This window comes from Microtus oregoni, unplaced genomic scaffold (assembly GCF_018167655.1).
Source record: "Microtus oregoni isolate MIOR12 unplaced genomic scaffold, Mior012 000074F_002, whole genome shotgun sequence".
NCBI classification, from domain to species: Eukaryota; Metazoa; Chordata; class Mammalia; order Rodentia; family Cricetidae; genus Microtus; species Microtus oregoni.
In genome coordinates, this window is record NW_024543989.1 from 812,543 (window position 1) to 825,653 (window position 13,111).

General features: G+C 43.0%; 1 protein-coding gene across 1 annotated transcript; it reads right to left on the reverse strand.

Moving 5' to 3' along the window:
* Positions 1-1,477: 1,477 nt before the first annotated feature.
* Positions 1,478-3,387, reverse strand: LOC121441230 (eukaryotic translation initiation factor 4B-like). The gene has a single exon (XM_041642388.1). It carries the CDS (start codon positions 3,385-3,387, stop codon positions 1,537-1,539), a length of 1,851 nt encoding a protein of 616 aa, XP_041498322.1. The 3' UTR covers positions 1,478-1,536.
* Positions 3,388-13,111: the final 9,724 nt, after the last annotated feature.

Sequence of the window (13,111 nt, forward strand, 5' to 3'; positions counted from 1 at the left end):
TATTTTGAAATTTCATTGGTCAATTGCAGAACTGGCCAACAAAATTCACAAAGAGAATTGCATTTCTTGGTGGGATGCGGAAGGATAGTGAGGCAGTTAAAAAAAAGTGCATTCCGTCTCTATCTCCATCCATCACCAGATGAAGGTTCTATGATGATATGCAAGATATTCGTCAGTATTGCTATAGGATAGGGTCATTTCAGGTTCCCTATCCTCAGCTGCCCAAGGAACTAACTGGGGACCTCGGCTTGGGCATCTGGGAACCACTCTAGGTTCAAGTCTCTTGCCAACTCTAAGGTGGCTCCCTTAACTAAGAATTGTGCTTCCGTGCTCCCCTATCTAACCTTCCTTTATCCCAATCCTCCTTTTCCCCCAAGTTCCCTGCATTCTCCCCTTCTCCCTTTTCTCTCCCCATCTCCCCTTACCCCCATCCCACCCCACCCCCAAGATCTCAATTTTCTCCCCGGCAATTTTGTCTACTTCCCATAGCCAAGAGGACAACTATATGTTTTTCCTTTGGTTCACCTTCTCTACTGGACTGAACTCCCAAGGTCCCAATGAGGAGCAGAAGGAGAGAGAACATGAGCAAAGAAGTTGGGACCACGAGGGGTGCACCCACCCACTGAGACAGTGGAGCTGATCTATTGGGAGCTCACCAAGGCCAGCTGGACTGTGACTGAAAAAGCATGGGATAAAACTGGACTCTCTGAGCATGGCGAACAATGAGGGCTGATGAGAATCCAAGGACAATGGCACGGCGTTTTGAACCTACGTAATGTGCTGGCTTTGTGGGAGCCTAGCCAGTTTGGATGTTCACCTTCCTAGGAATGGACGGAGAGGGGAGGACCTAGTACTTACCACAGGGCAGGGAACCCTGACTGCTCTTTGGACTGGAGAGGGAGGGGGAGAGGATTGGGGGGAGGGGGAGAAGGGTAGGAGGAGGGGGAGAAGGGTGGGAGGAGGGGGAGGGAAATGGGAGGCTGGGAGGAGGTGGAAACTTGTTGTTTTTCTCCTTTTCCCAATAAAAAAAAATTAAAAAATAAAAAAAATTTAAAAAAAAGTGCATTCCAATTAAACAGAACACACAATGTTAAAGATATAATAGTAGTTGAATAAATTGGAATGCATCCCTAAGATGTACCTATTTAGGAAATTGTGGATTTTAATGCTCAACTATTTTTGTTTGTTTGTTTGTTTGTTTTTTTTTTTTTTTTTTACTAAACTAAGTCAAGAGAGAGGAAATACTTCCTTCCATTTAAGAGTAAAAAATTGGTTGGCCATAGACACCCATGGAATCTCACTGACTAGCTGTATTTTTCACACGAATGCAGTACACCGTGATGACACGCCAAATGGCTCAACTATCAAATACCAATTTTTGTTGTTCAGGTTTTGTAAATTTGAAACATGCACACAATAATTTATATTTTTTTCCAGGAGATGGTGAGTTTTATTTTTTTCTTGTCTGGTTAGAGGTTTGATTTGCCCTTGAGTGTTCCGAGGTGGAGACTAGAGGAAAGCACAGCTTGTGGAGGTCTACTCATTGTGCTCGTCTCCCTCGGTCTCATCGTCACCATCCACAGAGAGAGCAGCATACTTGCTTGCAGAGCTGAACTTAGAGGCCGGGCTCTCCTCAGGTTTCTTTGGCTCAGGTGCAGATCTCGAGTCTTTATCGTTTTTGCCTTCTTCCCTATCCAACTCTTTCCAGTGGTCTCTGCTCCCTCCGTCTCCAGGACCGCGACTGGAGCTCCCAGTTTGGCCTCTTAAGACACTCATCCCATCTACTTTGTTTTCATCTTTCCTTGATGGTCCATCCTCAGAGGAATGAGCTGGAGCTACTTTCCCTCCACCACTTGTAGGGGACTGCTGCTCTGTGTCTGAGCTCTGAGATCGAGCAGGAGGGTTAGAGCTTTGCTTCACCCACGCATTCTCCTTTGGTGGAGGGGCTGGCATTACCTTTAGAGGCTGATCAGGTTTAGGAGGTTTGGAGGTTGGAGAGTGACAGTCTTCTTCTTTATTGTGGGTTTCATTTTCTAGAGACTTCTCACTCTCTCTCCTTCGTGTATTTCTACCAGATGTGGCTGAGGCCCCAGTCTGCGATGACTCACTTCCTGTCCTTGACCGTTCCTTTTCCTGAGTTTCTTCACTTTGCCAACTTGGGTGTCTCTCCCGCAGCCGGCGGTCTAGTTTTGGCTCATCCAGCTGCCCCTGCAACTTCTCCTGCTCCTTCTGCAGCCGCTCTTCTACTTCTCTTTCTCTAGCAGCTGTGTCAACAGGTTTTGCCCCTCCAAATATAGAAGCTGCTCGGCTGGACTGGGAGGTGCTAGCAGAGGAATCATCTTCCTTAGGAGTACTCCGAGGCTTTAGATTCAGTTTGGGTCTTTGGGGGGGACCTCTGCCATCACGCCTATAATTGTCCCGGAAGTAATCATCCCTGGAGCTCCATGACCGGTCATCCCTTCTGTTGTATCGGTCTTCATAGCGATCTCCACCTCCTCTGTAGTCATCATCCCTACGGTACCCACTGCCAAAGGCTCTTCTGCCACTGCCTACCCTGGAGTCATAGCCTCGGGCATAGTCTCTTCTGCCTCGGTCTTCATAGCGATCCCGGGCCCCATAGCGATCCATATCTCGACGTGGGCTGTCCTGATACCCATCCCGGTATCCATCCCGATACGGGTCTGAATCCCGATACCGGTCTGAATCGTAACGATCTCGATACTTGCCTCCGAAGCTATGGTAGCCCCTTCTAGGTGGGTAGTCATCAAAGCTGTCTGCGGCAGGACGGGCTCTCCAGTCCGTGTCTGTTTTGTCAGAATCCCGATTTCTGTCTCGACCAAAAGAGCGATCATCCCGGTCTTTATTCTGTGCTTGATCAGCAACATCCACTCGAATTCTCCGGTTACCTAGAGACTCTTCATTGAGACTCAGAGCACTGAGCAGAGAATCAAGGTCCTCAAATTCTGCATAGCCAAAGCCTTTTAACCTGTCTGGATTGCTGGGTTCACGTGGTAAGCGTACAGCGCTGATATTTAGTCCTCTAAAGAACTCCTTAATGGAGTCTTCTGTCACATCATAGGGCAGGTTTCCTAGGAAAGCAGTGTAGGGTGGTGATTTGGGAAGACGGCTCCGGTAGATATTGGGTCCCCGAGCAGCCCGTGGAGCAGTGGGAAGGATGGAACGGTCAATTGGAGGTGCCCTATACACATCGTCATCGTTACTATGCCAAGTTGTTGACACATCTCCGTCCAGGTCGTCTGTTTCATCAGCCCAGCTGACTGGTTTGGGGACATAGGTGCTTCCTCCACCAGTACCCCCATCCTCAGCTAGAAAGTCTGTTAGGGAGATGGTCTTCCCCTTCTTACTCTTTTTTGCTGCGGCCGCCATGTTGGGAGACGGAGCGAGAACTCAAATGACCCGGATGAGGCGATCACGTGATTATAGCGTGCACAACGCGCTTGGAGACGCCACAATCATTTACTTTTAATCTCACAATGAGCCTGTCATCAGTAAGACAAGATGGAACATACTCCCAGTGTTTTCTCTTGAGAGCAATCTGTCCAAATACATGCCATTATTTAAATTTGTTCTTTAACAATTTTATACCTGTATATGATAGTTTCTGATCACTCATACCCCCACACTCATTGTTTCCGCCTGTGTCAGCTCTCTACATTCTTCCACACCTCTCTCTCACATTCATGTCTTTTTATTTTGTTTTGTGACTCAATAACCAGGGTAATCTGTGTGACTCTAGGTTGAGAACTGTTCCTTGTTCCTGGTGGACTCACCCCCCCCCTCCCAATTATATCAGGAGCCATTAGAGGGGCATAAAGGAGAGGAGAGAGGTGCTTCTTAAAATACTGACCAATTCATAGTTGACTGTCAAAGGGACTATTCTTGTGCAGGTCCAGTGCATTCAACTGACACTTTCTTCCTTGAGTTCATGATTGCACTGGCATTTACCTCCCTTGTTCTTATCTTTTTTCTCTTCTTCTTCTTCTTCTTCTTCTTCTTCTTCTTCTTCTTCTTCTTCTTCTTCTTCTTCTTCTTCTTCTTCTTCTTCTTCTTCTTCTTCTTTTTCTTCTTTTTCTTCTAGTTTTTCAAGACAAGGATTCAAAGGGTCATGGTAGCTTTGGAGCCTGCCCTGGAACTAGCTCTTGTAGAATAGGCTGGCCTCTAACTCACAGAGATCCACCTGCCTCTGCCTCCTGAGTGCTTAGATAAAAGGCATATGCCCCCACCACCCTAATCCTTACCTTCTTGCTCTTAATTTCTGGTCCCTCTTCTGTTATATTCCTTGAGACTTAGAAGGGTTAGTATAAATATCTTGTTTAGGGCTGAGCGACTTCAACTACCACCTAATTTCTGCACTTTGAACAGACTTCAGTCTCTTTACACAGTGCCAATTATTGTAATAACAGTTTTCTCTGATTGAGGCTGAGAATAGCATGTGTCTACGAATATAAACATAAATATTTAGGATCTAGCTTGATTATAGGTCCATTTACCTAAACAGCAGCAATAAATGCCTTACTAGAGCATGCTGTTTAGGTTTTGACTTGGTGTATATAGTAGCAGACATGGGCTCCCTCCTGAGGGGCAGGCCTCAAATGAAATCTGAAGAGCAGCTGCTTACCATCTGAACAGTTGAGCCACTCTTTCACAAGTTGAGTAAGATCATTGATACATTTATTCCCTTGTAGCCTAAAGGAGAACTAGCAAACTGAAAGGAATTAGCCAGCTCAGGTTTAGTCTAAATTTTATGTATCTTGTAAAAGCATGTGGTGTTTTCAGCAGCAGAGTCCTAGTTCTAATGGGAGATTAAGAAGAATGGCAAAATACTACATGATTTAGGGACTTCTGGGACCATGCAGACCAACATCTTATAAGGAGATATTTCAGATTTCGACTGGGATTTTTGTTTAGTAGCTTGTGGTTTCTAGAAGCAGAACTATCAAGACAACCAGGCTTATCTTTCTTCAAACTCACTTATAAGCATAATCTTTTTATATAAAACTACCAATATTGAAATTCACTACCTTTTTTTTATTGAGAAAAGGAGAAAAAAAAAACGAGTTCCCACCTCCTCCCAGCCTCCCATTTCCCTCCCCCTCCTCCCACCCTTCTCCCCCTCCCCCCAATCCTCTCCCCCTCCCTCTCCAGTCCAAAGAGCAGTCAGGGTTCCCTGCCCTGTGGTGAGTCCTAGGTCCTCCCGCCTCTGTCCATTTCAAGGAAGGTGAACATCCAAACTGGCTAGGCTCCCACAAAGCCAGCACATTACGTAGGTTCAAAACCCCGTGCCATTGTCCTTGGATTCTCATCAGCCCTCATTGTTCGCCATGCTCAGAGAGTCCAGTTTTATCCCATGCTTTTTCAGTCACAGTCCAGCTGGCCTTGGTGAGCTCCTAATAGATCAGCTCCACTGTCTCAGTGGGTGGGTGCACCCCTCGTGGTCCCGACTTCTTTGCTCATGTTCTCCCTCCTTCTGCTCCTCATTGGGACCTTGGGAGCTCAGTCCAGTGCTCCAGTGTGGGTCTCTGTCTCTATCTCCATCCATCACAAGATGAAGGTTCTGTGATGATATGCAAGATATTCGTCAGTATTGCTATAGGATAGGGTCATTTCAGGTTCCCTATCCTCAGCTGCCCAAGGAACTAACTGGGGACCTCGGCATGGGCATCTGGGAGCCACTATAGGTTCAAGTCTCTTGCCAACCCTAAGGTGGCTCCCTTAAATAAGAATTGTGCTTCCGTGCTCCCCTATCTAACCTTCCTTTATCCCAATCCTCCTTTTTCCCCAAGTTCCCCCCATTCTCCCCTTCTCCCTTTTCTCTCCCCATCTCCCCTTACCCCCATCCCACCCCACCCCCAAGATCTCAATTTTCACCCCGGCAATTTTGTCTACTTCCCTTAGCCAAGAGGACAACTATATGTTTTTCCTTTGGTTCACCTTCTTACTTAGCTTCTTTGGGATCACCAATTGTAGACTCCGTGACCCTTGTTTATGGCTAGAAACCAATTATGAGTGAATACATCTCATATTCATCTTTTTGGGTCTGGGTTACCTCACTCAGGATAGTGTTTTCTATTTCCATCCATTTACATGCAAAATTTGAGAAGTCATTGTTTTTTACCACAGCGTAATGTGTAGATATTCCACACTTTCTTCATCCATTCTTTCATTGAAGGGCATCTAGGTTGTTTCCAGGTTCTGGCTATTACAAATGATACTGCTATGAACATAGTTGAACAAATGCTCTTGTCATATGATAGGGCATCTCTTGGGTATATTCCCAGGAGTGGTATTGCTGGGTCCAGGGGTAGGGTGATCCCGAATTTCCTGAGAAACCGAAACACCGATTTCCAAAGTGGTTGCACAAGATTGCATTCCCACCAGCAATGGATGAGGGTACCCCTTCCTCCACAGCCTCTCCAGCAAAGGCTATCACTGGAGTTTTTGATTTTAGCCATTCTGACAGGTATAAGATGATATCTCAAAGTTGTTTTGATTTGCATTTCCCTGATCGCTAAGGAGGTTGAGCATGACCTTAAGTGTCTTTTGGCCATTTGAACTACCTCTGCTGAGAATTCTCTATTCAGTTCAGTGCCCCATTTTTTAATTGGGTTAATTAGCATTTTAAAGTCTAGTTTCCTGAGTTCTCTATATATTTTGGAGATCAGACCTCTTTGTCTGTTGCGGGGTTGGTGAAGATCTTCTCCCAGTCAGTAGGTTGCCTTTTTGTCTTGGTGACAGTGTCCTTTGCTTTACAGAAGCTTCTCAGTTTTAGTAGGTCCCATTTATTCAATGTTGCCCTTAATGTCTGTGCTGTTGGGGTTACACATAGGAAGCGATCTCCTGTGCCCATCTCCTGTAGGGTACTTCCCACTTTCTCTTCTATCAGGTTCAATGTGTTGTGACTGATAGTGAGGTCTTTAATCCATTTGGACTTGAGTTTTGTGCATGGTGATAGATATGGGTCTATTTTCATTTTTCTACAGGTTGACATCCAGTTATGCCAGCACCATTTGTTGAAGATGCTTTCTTTCTTCCATTGTATACCTTTGGCTCCTTTATCAAAAATGAGGTGTTCATAGGTTTGTGGGTCATAATTCGGTTCTTCTATATGATTCCATTGGTCGACTTCTCTGTTTTTATGCCAGTACCACACTCTTTTCATCACTATAGCTCTGTAATAGAGTTTTAAGTCAGGGATGGTAATGCCTCCAGACAATCCTTTATTGTATATGATTGTTTTGGCTATCCTGGGTTTTTTGTTTTTCCATATAAAGTTGATTATTGTCCTCTAAAGATCTGTGAAGAATTTTGAAGTGACCTTGATGGGGATTGCATTGAATCTATAAATTGCCTTTGGTAGAATTGCCATTTTTACTATGTTGATCCTCCCAATCCAAGAGCAAGGGAGGTCCTTCCATTTTCTGGTATACTCCTCAGTTTCTTTCTTCAATGCCTTAAAGTTCTTGTCAAATAGATCTTTCACTTCCTTGGTTAGAGTTACCCCAAGATATTTTATGCTGTTTGTGGCTATCGTGAAAGGGGAAGCTTCTCTGATTTCCCTCTCTGCTTCCATATCCTTTGTGTATAAGACGGCAACTGATTTTTTGGAATTGATCTTGTATCCTGCCACATTACTAAAGGTGTTTATCAGCTGTAAAAGTTATTTGGTGGAGTTTTGGCGGTCGCTTATGTAGACTATCATATCATCTGCAAATAACGAAAGTTTCACTTCTTCCTTTCCAATTCGAATCCCCTTGATCCTATTATGTTGTCTTATTGCTATTGCGAGAACTTCAAGCACTATATTGAAAAGGTATGGCGAGAGTGGACAGCCTTGTCGTGTTCCTGAGTTTAGTGGGATGGCTTTAAGTTTCTCTCCATTTAATTTGATGTTAGCTGTCAGCTTGCTGTATATAGCTTTTATTATATTTAGGTATGACCCTTGTATCCCTAATCTCTCCAATACTTTTATCATAAAGGGATGTTGAATTTTGTCAAATGCTTTTTCAGCATCTAATGAAATGATCATATGGTTTTGTTCTTTCAGTTTATTTATATGATGGATTACATTGATAGATTTTCATATGTTGAACCAGCCCTGCATCCCTGGGATGAAGCCTACTTGATCATAATGGATAATTTTTCTAATGTGTTCTTGGATACGGTTTGTCAGTATTTGGTTGAGGATATTTGCATCGATGTTCATGAGTGAGATTGGTCTATAATTTTCTTTCTTGGTTGAGTCTTTGTGCGGTTTTGGTATCAGGGTAACTGTAGCTTCATAAAAGGAATTTGGCAATGACTCTTCTGTTTCTATATTGTGAAATACATTAAGGATTATAGGTATTAGTTCTTCTTGGAAGTTCTGGAAGAATTCCACATTGAAGCCATCTGGTCCTGGGCTTTTTTTGGTAGGGAGGTTTTTGATAACCTCTTCGAATTCTTCGCGACTAACAGGTCTATTTAGGTTGTTCACCTGGTCCTGGGTTAACTTTGGTATATGGTATTTATCTAAAAAAGTGTCCATTTCCTTTACATTTTCCAGTTTTGTGGCATATAGGCTTTTGTAGTAAGATCTAATGATTCTCTGAATTTCCTCTGTGTCTGTGGTTATGTCCCCCTTTTCATTTCTGATCTTATTAATTTGCAAATTCTCTCTCTGCCGTTTGATTAGTTTGGATAGGGGTTTATCAATCTTGTTGATTTTCTCCAGGAACCAGCTTTTTGTTTCATTGATTCTTTGTATTGTTTTCTGTGTTTCTATTTTGTTGATTTCTGCCCTCAGTTTGATTATTTCCAGTCTTCTACTCCTCCTAGGTGAGTCTGCTTCTTTTTTTTCTAGAGCTTTCAGGTAGGCTGTTAAGTCTCCAATGTGAGCTTTCTCTGTGTTCTTTAAGTGGGCACTTAGTGCTATGAACTTTCGTCTTAGGACTGCTATCATAGTGTCCCATAAGTTTAAGTATGTTGTTTCTTTATTTTCATTGAATTCCAGGAAGACTTTAATTTCTTTCTTAATTTCTTCCTTAATCCAGGTATGGTTCAGTAGTTGACTGTTCAGTTTCCATGAATTTGTAGGCTTTCTGGGGGTAGGATTGTTGTTGAATTCTAACTTTAATCCATGGTGATCTGATAAGACACAGGTGGTTACTAATTTTTTTTGTAACTGTTGATGTTTGCTTTGTTACTGACTATGTGGTCGATTTTTGAGAAGGTTCCATGAGCTGCAGAGAAGAAGGTATATTCTTTCCTATTTGGGTGTAATGTTCTATAGATATCTGTTAAGTCCATTTGATTCACTACCTCCATTAATTCTCTTATTTCTCTGTTAGGTTTCTGTCTAATTGACCTGTCCATTGGTGAGAGAGGAATGTTGAAGTCTCCTACTATTAGTGTGTGCGGTTTGATGGCTGCCTTGAGTTTTAGTAATGTTTCTTTTATGTACATGGGTGTTTTTATAATAGGGGCATAGATGTTCAGGATTGAGACTTCATCCTGATGAACTGTTCCTGTTATGAGTATAAAATGCCCCTCTCCATCTCTTCTGATTGATTTAAGTTTGAAGTCAACTTTGTTAGAAATTAGTATGGTCACACCTGCTTGTTTCTTAGGTCCATTTGCTTGATAAGCCTTTTCCCAGCCCTTTACTCTGAGTAGGTGCCTGTATTTGTGGTTGAGGTGTGTTTCTTGTAAACAGCAGAATGTTGGATCCTGTTTACGTATCCAACCTCTTAGCCTGTGCCTTTTAATAGGTGAGTTGAGTCCATTGACATTAAGTGATATTAATGACCAGTGGTTCTTAACTCCGGTCATTTTTTTATTTGTAGAGTTTGTGTGTTTCCCTTCTTTGATATGTGTTGGTGAAGGGTCTCTAGACGTCTGAGTTATTGTGGTCATTGTTGGACTCCTTGGTTAGTGATTTTCCTTCTATTACTTTATGTAAGGTTGGATTTGTGGCTGTGTATAGTTTAAATTTGTTTTTATCCTGGAAAATTTTAATTTCTCCATTTATAGTGAACGAAAGCTTGGCTGGGTATAGTAATCTGGGCTTGCATCCATGGTCTCTCAGTTTCTGCAGTACATCTATCCAGGACCTTCTGGCTTTCATGGTTTCCATGGAGAAGTCAGGTGTAAGTCTGATAGGTTTACCTTTATAAGTAATTTGGCCTTTTCCCTTTGCAGCTCTTAATATTCTTTCCTCATTCTGTATGCTTTGTGTTTTGATAATTATATGGCAAAGGGATTTTTTTTTTTGATCCAGCCTATTCGGTGTTCTGTATGCTTCTTGAACCTTCATAGGTATATCTTTCTTTAGGTTGGGAATGTTTTCATCTATAATTTTATTAAATATATTTTCTGGACCATTGAGCTGCACTTCCTCTCCTTCTTCTACTCCTATTATTCTTAGGTTTGGTCTTTTTATTGTGTCCCATATTTCCTGAATATTTTGTGATGAGAGTTTGTTGGACTTGCTGTTTTCTTTGATCAGTGTGTTTATTTTCTCTATGGTATCTTCAGAATCTGAGATTCTTTCTTCTAACACTTGTATTCTGTTGGTTATGCTTGTTTCTGTAGACTCTGTTTGTTTACTTAAATTTTCCATGTCCAGCCGGCCCTCTGTTTGTGTTTTCTTCTTTGCCTCCATTTCAGTTTTCAAGTCTTGAACTGTCTCCATTATCTGTTTGATTGTTTTTCCTTGGTTTTCTAGGGTATCATTCACTGATTTATTCAATTCTTCAAACTTTCTGTTATATTTCTCATCCATTTCTATAAGGGCGTTTTTTACATGCTGTTTAAGGGCATCAATCACTTTCATGAAGTCAATCTTTTCTACTTCTTCTTGATTAAGGTGTTCATGTCCTCCCATTGTGAGGTCGCTGGTTTCTGGTGGCTTCATCTTGCTTTTCAGCTTGTTGGGCGAATTCTTGCCTTGGCGTCTGCCCATCTCTTCTTCCAAATGCTCCCTTATGGATCTTCTTTTATGGGATCAGGTCTCCTTGCCTACCCAACGCTGGCTCTCCCCAACATTGGCTCTCCTGGTGCCGAGAGATCAGGTCTCCGTGCTGGTTGAGCAGGTCGCAAAGAAAGCGCCTTACCCTGCTTGGTGCAGGCAGGCAATAGAAACAAAGGGACTCCCGCCCACTTGAGTGCCCCGAGGATTTGGACCCAGTGCCCAGACAGGCTGGGCTGGGTGATGGTATGTGCCGAAAGAGGGCAGTGGGGCCGAAGTGGGGAGGGTTCTGGATGGCAGCTGGGTGGGCTAGGAAGAAAGAGGCGGTATGCAGGGAGTGGAGGCCCTGCAGAGAGCCCAAGAAGGATAGGGGGCCAAGGATCCTCTGAGCTCCCCTTCCCAGGCTGGCGCCGCGGGGCCAGAAACTCACCCCAAAGCTGTCTCTCCTGGCACTGAGAGATCAGGCCTCCATGCTGGTGGGCAGGTCACAAACAAAGCACCTACCCTGCTTGGTGCAGGCAGGCCATAGGAATAAAGGGACTCCCGCCCGCTTGGGTGCCCAAAGGAATCGGACCCAGTGCCCAAGGGCACTGGGCTGGGTGATGTTATGTGCCAAAAGAGGACAGTGGGGCCGAAGTGGGGAGGGTTCTGGATGGGAGCTGGGTGGGCCCAACGCTGTCTCTCCTGGCCCCGAGAGATCAGGCCTCCGTGCTGGTGGGCAGGTTGCAAACAAAGCGCCTACCCTGCTTGGTGCAGGCAGGCAATCGAAACAAAGGGACTCCCGCCCGCTTGGGTGCCCCGAGGATTCGGACCCAGTGCCCAGACAGGCTGGGCTGGGTGATGGTATGTGCCAAAAGAGGACAGTGGGGCCGAAGTGGGGAGGGTTCTGGATGGGAGCTGTGTGGGCTAGGAAGAAAGAGGCGGTATGCAGGGAGTGGAGGCCCTGCAGAGAGCCCAAGAAGGATAGGGGGCCAAGGAACCTCTGAGCTCCCCTGAAATTCACTACCTTTAATGAACATCCTTTGACACAGATCATACACTTAAATATAACTTACAAGTAGTCTTTAATTATTTATCTAATTTTTGTTATGGAAGAATGAAATCTAATATAATCCAAAAGTAAGAATTTTGATTAATATGACTGATAAAGAATACAACAGAGTCCTTTAGAAAAAGTAAGTATTTCAATATGGATTACTTGTGTTTGTAGACTCACTGTGAAAGCAACAATGTTGCCCAAGCGTATAGGTCACTGAAAAAGCCTAATTGGAAGAACCTGCCATGTACTCTGAGTTTCTTTATTTAGGGTTTGGTTATGTAAGTAATTTCTTTGCAGAGCTGCCAGATACCATGATCAAGGACTAAGAAGGTGAATTATAGAGATTATAAAAGGTAAACTCTTCACTAAACCAAAAGAATTGTGAATTATTAAGAAAAAATGTTTGAATAAAAAATGGGAAGAAAAAAACTGTAAAATAAATATCAAAATACTTAGATTAAGTTAGTTTATCTTAATATATGTAAGTCAGAAAGTATAACAAAAGTAGAAAGACTGGCTACTCACAGGAGGTAGTGTGGGGAGATTTGCTATAAAGAGTGAACAATATATAGGAGTGAAAGTCTTTTTCAAGATAGATTATTCAACCTTCAAGTTGATTTAGTTTTGTCCAATTCATAAAGACCATAAACACTCCCTGCATATTACCAGCCAGATGAAAACAGGTTAAGACAGAAGAAGTAGCAAACAGGAGATAGATATAAAGAGGAAACCGGGAAAGGATTGAAACAAGCATCAAACAGGAGATACAGAGAGGAAAGATCCCTTCCTGTGGTAACAATCAATAGGTGTTCTATAAAAGACACTATGAATATTCCAAAGTAGAAGAGAGATCTGTGAAATGCAAAACAGCAAGAAAAACAACAGCAAAAGTGCACATGTACCTGGAGTTCTATGAATTAAAAATGGGCATTAAAGCACGGGCATTAACAAAAAACTTCAATTTGAATATAGTGAGCATATTTTGTGGAGTTAGTGCCAACATGTAACTAAAGAATAAAGGGAGTTTTGTGTCCACCAGGGTGGACACTAGAATGAAAATGAAAAGAAAATCTGTATAAAACATTCATTTAAGGACAATTCTTATT

Excerpts from the sequence above, each read along its gene's own strand:
- LOC121441230 (XM_041642388.1), bottom strand. The coding sequence starts at position 3,387 with ATGGCGGCCGCAGCAAAAAAGAGTAAGAAGGGGAAGACCATCTCCCTA.